This window comes from Pelophylax lessonae, assembly GCF_965119305.1.
Source record: "Pelophylax lessonae genome assembly, chromosome: 13".
Classification (NCBI taxonomy): domain Eukaryota; kingdom Metazoa; phylum Chordata; class Amphibia; order Anura; family Ranidae; genus Pelophylax; species Pelophylax lessonae.
The window spans coordinates 47,851,979-47,858,688 of NC_138780.1; the positions used below are offsets into that span (position 1 = coordinate 47,851,979).

The 6,710-nt window shown below is 43.0% G+C and overlaps 1 protein-coding gene across 1 annotated transcript; it reads right to left on the bottom strand.

The window, feature by feature from the left end:
* Positions 1-2,548: 2,548 nt before the first annotated feature.
* LOC309569175 (olfactory receptor 12D1-like) lies at positions 2,549-3,487 on the bottom strand (the record flags this gene model as incomplete). The annotated part of the gene is made up of 1 exon (XM_082274935.1): positions 2,549-3,487. The coding sequence occupies one exon, from the start codon at positions 3,485-3,487 to the stop codon at positions 2,549-2,551; it is 939 nt and encodes a 312-aa protein (XP_082131061.1).
* Positions 3,488-6,710: the final 3,223 nt, after the last annotated feature.

Genomic DNA, 6,710 nt, shown 5'->3' on the forward strand with positions numbered 1-6,710 from the left:
ATATCTCCAGAAGGATATAGATACTCTAGAGAGAGTTCAGAGAAGAGCTACTAAACTAGTACATGGATTGCAGGAAAAAACTTACCAGGAAAGGTTAAAGGACCTTAACATGTATAGCTTGAAAGAAAGAAGAGACAGAGGGGATATGATAGAAACTTTTAAATACATAAAGGGAATCAACTCGGTAAAGGAGGAGAGCATATTTAACCACCTCCCACCCGGGCCATTGTACATATACGGCCGGGTGGGAGTCTTGTCCTTCTGATCGGACGTTCCGGAACGTCCTTCAGAAGGAGAGAGATGTGCCTGTGTCCCTAGGACACAGAGCGACAAGATGCGGCAGGAGGGCCCTGTAATTGCCCGTCCTGATCACATGACGGCTGTGTCCAATCACAGCCGTCATGTAATGTCAATACAGCCGTTGTAACGGCTTCGATCTCTTCTCCTCCTGACAGATCCTGTCAGTGAGGAGAAGAGGAGAGGATCGATTCTGCAGCCGGGGTTATCAGTGAGTATTTCTAAGTACTCACTGATCACAGGGGGGGTCTGTGCTGGTAATCAGATGATTGATTACCAGTGCAGCCCTGGGGGGAGGGGGTGCCACTAGAGCCACCAGGGATGCCCACCCATGACCACCAGGGATGCCCACCATGGCCACCAGGGATGGCAAACAGGGCTCAGAGAGCCTGCCAGTGGTGCCCCCCTATCAGTGCTGCCCACCAATGCCATCTATCAGTGCTGCCCACCAGTGCCGTTATTGCCATCTATCAGTGCCGCCCACCAGTGCCCATTATTGCCCACCAGTGCTGCCTATCAGTGCCCATCAGTGCCGCCAATCAGTCCCAATCAGTGCTGCCTATCAGTGCCCATCAGTGCTGCCTATCAGTGCCCACCAATGCTGCATATCAGTGCTATCTATCAGTGCCACATATCAGTGCCCATCAGTGCTGCATATCAGTGCTACCTATCAGTGCCCATCAGTGCTGCATATCAGTGCCACCCCATCAGTGCCACCCCATCAGTGTCTCCTCATCAGTGCCTGTCAGTGCGGCGTCATCAGTGTTCATCAGTGCAGGAAAAAACGTATCTATTTACAAAATTTTATAACCTAAACAAAAAAACTGGCGGTGATCAAATACCACCAAAAGAAAGCTCTATTTGTGGGGAAAAAATGACATAAATTTGGTGTAGGTACAGTGTTGCATGGCCGCGCAATTGTCATTCAAACTGCAACAGCGCTAAAAGCTGAAAATTGGTCTGGGAAGGAAGGGGGTTTAAGTGCCCAGTATTGAGGTGGTTAAAAGAAGAAAAACTACCACAAGAGGACACAGTTTTAAATTAGAGGGGCAAAGGTTTAAAAGTAATATGAGGAAGTATTACTTTACTGAGAGAGTAGTGGATGCATGGAATAACCTTCCTGCAGAAGTGGTAGCTGCAAATACAGTGAAGGAGTTTAAGCATGCATGGGATAGGCATAAGGCTATCCTTCATATAAGATAGGGCCAGGGACTATTCATAGGATTCAGATATATTGGGCAGACTAGATGGGCCAAATGGTTCTTATCTGCCGACACATTCTATGTTTCTATGTTTCTATGTTAAAACTTGGAAGGGGAGTAGGGATATTATGGGATGCCAACTTGACTTCAGACAACTTCAAAAACAACTTTATTATATCTTAGAGCAACAGGCATATAGGCAGGAACCAGAGGCCCCTTTAAATGTGTTGCAAAAGTTCTGCTTCCAACCCTGTGGCTACTGATCACTGTACCACCTCTTCAGCCACTGCCAGCCTGCCTGGCTGCAACTGCACCTTTAACTAGCTCTCCTGGCTACTTCTCCTCAATCCTCCCAGACTGACACCACATTCCTCCCAGACTGCTCACTCACCAGCCCACCCGGCTGACTCCTCTTGAAAACTCTTAAGAGTGCTGACCTGCTCCTGCTGTCCTTTCCTTGCTCCCTTGCCTCCAGGAAGGATTTCCTCTGTGTGTTATAGAGGGTTCCTCCAGCACCCAAGCCCCAGACCCTGAGGTCACCCCACCTAAAGGGGCCACCAACAGCCTCCTTAGCACTCCTTTTCCATCTTTCACCCGACTGCCCTGCTAGTATGACCCCTGAGTATTTATGAGGTGCCTGCCCCCTGCCAGCCCACTTTTCTGGGGATGGGCTGGGGACCTCAACAATACTCCAAGCAACTCCTCTGAAACTCCACCCTCTACATCTGGAAGTTTCTCTAAGGTTCCAGAAAGCAGGGGGAGTTACCAGAGGTGCTGCACGCTGAGTCATCCAGCCTCCCTGAGTCACTCAGCCCTGACCCAGCTCTCAGTAAGGCCAACTTACCTACTCTAACAACTATGTACACTATCACCTAGCTAGAGGGTGATATATATATATATAATATATATATATATATATATATATATATATATATATATATATATATAGTATGTGTATTCATGCCAGGTGTAAGGAACAAACTTTAAGAGTCTACATCAAAAGACATATTTGTCTAAGCAATAGTGACCCACTCATAATGTTCTTGAGTTCAACCATACAATGCCCTTCTACTGATCATCTTCATTAGAGCTTTCCTCATATCTTTATTGCGTAAGGTATAAATAACTGGGTTTAAAGCTGGTGTCACAACAGTGAACAGAATTGCTATTACTCTGTCTTGATCTAATTCACGTTCTGCTGAAGTACGTAAGTAAGTAAAAACAGCTGTGCCATAAAGAAGGAACACAACAGTGAGGTGGGCACTGCAAGTAGATAATGCATTTTTTCTTCCCTGTAATGTCTTTATCCTCAGGAGAAATTTACTGATGCATAAGTAAGAAAGAAATGTTAAGATAAAGGATGTTGTTGCCAGTGACCCAGTAACCCTAATGAGAAGCTTCAGATTAACAGATGTGTCTGTACAAGCCAACTTTAACACTGGTTTAACATCACAGAAGAAATGGTTAACTGTATTTGGTCCACAAAATGGAAGCTTTGCTGTCATAACAGTGTGTATCAATGCATGAAAAAATCCTGCCACCCAGCATGTTATTGCCATTCTCAAACAAACATTAGCATTCATGATTTCAAGGTACCGTAGTGGATGACCAATTGCCACATATCGGTCAAGGGACATTATAGTAAGGAGCATGACTTCTGTGCTTCCAAGGAAATGGAAGAAATGTATCTGACAAATACAGCCACCAAAAGAAATGACCTTCTTGAGAGATAAAAAATCAGTGAGCATCTTGGGAACCGCAACCGAGGAAAAACACAAGTCAATAAAAGACAGATTCCACAGAAAGAAATACATGGGTGTGTGGAGACTTTTATTCATACGTGTTACCACCATGATTGAGAGGTTCCCCAAAACAGTTATAATGTAAAATATTGCAAATATTCCAAAAAGGGTAACTTCAACCTCTTTCAGGTCTGTAAGTCCAAGTAAGATAAATTCATTTACTGAGGTCTGATTATTTACATTCATTGGAAATTGTACAAAAATATAGTTGCAAAATGTTTTAATAAAGTTTCAGGTATTCTAAGTCCTTAATTTCTGTAACAGAAGGATATGCTCTTGAATACGCATTTGTGTTTTGTTTTTTTATCTGATTACTACAAGAAAACAAAATAAAGGGATGTCAGCAGTGGTTATCTTCTAGCTGAATTTTTTGTATGATCTGATTTCACTGTAACCACAATATTAGTAATAAAGTGTATGTCAGGGTAAAATAAAAAAGAATATTCAAATAATATCTGCAATACATGCACTATTCTCTATGTTTTCTCTACTTAAACACTTAAATAATTATTAAATACGGTATTAAAGGCTATTTTGTTTTTAGTTAAAAAAAGATGTTATACTTACATTCTCTGTGCAATGGTTAATCTACACATTAATTATAATATACAAGATACCATATACCAGTAAAACAGAACAGGGAAAGAAAGAAAACAAAAAGAGAAGAAAAACAAAACACAAATACCCACTTACATGAAGTGCGTGCTTTCTTCCAAATAATCACCTCCTCATGCAGTATATACACCTTTCTCACTGCAATATCTACCAACTGCCAACATCTCATGCCTCTCTCCATCCTTCAAGATTTATAATATGGATCCCAGCTGTCTGTGTGCTTACCCTTTGAGCAGTCTAGTAAGAACCAGCTGGTGCGGAACCACTCCAGGAGCTTCCAACCATTCCCTCCAAATTTTGGAAAATATATTATAGGCATTCCTATGCTGATATGCATGTTTTTCTCAAACAAGCATAGTGTTAACTTGTTGCATCCATTGTAGAGATGTGGGGACCTGGGGAGATAGCCAATAGTGTGCTACCATTTTCCTGGCTAGATAGAACAACCTGGTTAAGGCCGTATACATGGAAGGGAAGTATAGCTCTTCATCTAAGCTTCCAAGCAAGCAAGTAACTGTTTTTGATTTTAATTGCAGTTGATAAATATTTATGTATATTTCTAAATAATGGGAAAGAGATTCCCAAGTGTACCGGCAGCTATAGCCTAAGGTGCAAAGGCATAAGCTTGGGCAAGGAAAAGACACAAAGAAGGGAGAAATGGGAGAGGTGAACCAAGATGAGAGAAAAGGAGAGAAGAGGGAATGGAGGAGAATGGGAAAGAGGGGAAAAGAGGGAAAAAGAAGGGAAAAAAAGGAGGGAAGGGGAGGAGGAGGGGAAAGGAAGGACAAGGGGAAGGGAAAATAAAGGACAAAGGAAAAAAGGGGGCGAAAATGTAAAGCAACAGAACAGTAAGAACAATGTTGGGAGGGCTGGTGGGACTTTGAAGGTACCAATTAGACCATAAGATAAGAATTACAATAAAATCATAGAATGTTTATTCATATTGCATGTTAAAAACAAAATAAGTGTTACAAGAAGTATACATTATCTATCTGACATAGAAACAAACTAAATGTATAGAATCATGTATAGAGACACAAGGCAATGAATTATACAAATATTTCGGTCCAATGAGGAGCATCAAACCAATCCCGACATGTTTCGCGGGCATGGATAGTCCGCTTCTTCAGGGGAATAGAAATATATTAAATATGGATTGCCTTGATTAGCCTGTACAATACAATGATAACAAAAATTAATACATATACATACATACATATAAAAACAGGGAGAGTATATAGTGCATGCAAGTGTGGAGCGCCCATGTGCATCCAAAAAAACAGCCACCGTGAACATGCTCATCACCGACCAGATATGGTGAGGGTGCCCCCCAAAAAGAACGTCTCCCCAGCGGATGTGGAGGGATAGTAAAGGCGGGGGATGAAATAAGGTAAAAATAAGATAGAGCTGACATTAGACAGCACCAGAAGGTGCTTAAAGAATGTCCTGTACCTTTTGGGGTGTCTCATTAAAGAAACTCACATACCCAATGGAAGGGGTGAGTGAGAATAGAGAGGGCTGTTGCAGTACGGCTAGGGCTGGGATTCAGCGTGGACAGATCTTCTAAGTGGATAAAGGTGAAATATATGAACAGTCTGTGCCATACAAGTCAAAGCTATCTTCAATAGAATTATCGAGATGGCGGGGCAAATTTACCTGCTCGGTGCCTAGTCATAAAGACTACGGCATAGAGATATGAGAGTGATGGTAAGGTAAATGAAAACATACATCATTGCAAGGTATGTAAAGAAATGCCAAATACAGGGGAATAGGCCCGACCTTTAAGAGAATCTATAAAGCATAATAGAGAAAGGATTTGTTAGAAGGAATCATACACCGAATCCATCGAGTCCCATCAGTTAGCCGGAAATCTTACCCACAAACAGCCGCCATGCTGGTAGACGCCGTCTCCTTGATGGGAGGAGGGTGAATGGTGAGGGGGCTTTTCCTTGCCCAAGCTTATGCCTTTGCACCTTAGGCTATAGCTGCCGGTACACTTGGGAATCTCTTTCCCATTATTTATTGTATAAATTTAGGGACGTGGTACTCTTTATATTTAATATATTACAAACATACAACTTTTGTTATGTATATTTCTGACCACTTCCTGCCAATGTTGCACTAGCTTAGGGCAATTCTATAGCATGTGAATCAGAGTGCCCTGATGCAGTTGGCACTTCGGACACAAGGGTGAGTCCTGCCTACCCCACTTAAGGCGCTTTTCCACTGCATGGTACGGATCGGTTTAGCTCGGTTTGGCGCTTTTCCACTGCATGGTACAGCATGGTACGTGTTAGAACGGTTCGGTACGGTTTGGTACAGCGGCGCTTTTCCACTACATTGTACGGCTCGGTACGGCTCGCTTAAACAGTACCACCTCGGTTGGGGTTCCAAGCGGGCCGTACCGATACCATATCCCACAATCCTTTGCATGCAGCGTTGATTGTTTGTCACTACTAGCCACTGATTGGTCAGAGAATCGTTGTAATCCCACCCACTTACTACTTAGTGGAAAAGCAAACCGAGCCAAGTAGAGCCTATACAGTGCTGAAAGGTGCCGACTCGTACCGCGCAGTGGAAAAGCAAACTGAGCCGAGCTGGGCCATGCAGTGCCGAGTGGAGCCGAGCCAGTACTTGCAGTGGAAAAGTGCCATTAAAGAGCTGTATAGGAGCTCTATAGGCACGGTGAAGAATAAACAAGTGTGACAGTTTGTAGGACGCAGATACAGATACCAGTGGACCAACTGACAGTATTTGCTCCCAATTATCCCCATCTATAGGGCCAATATCTGCC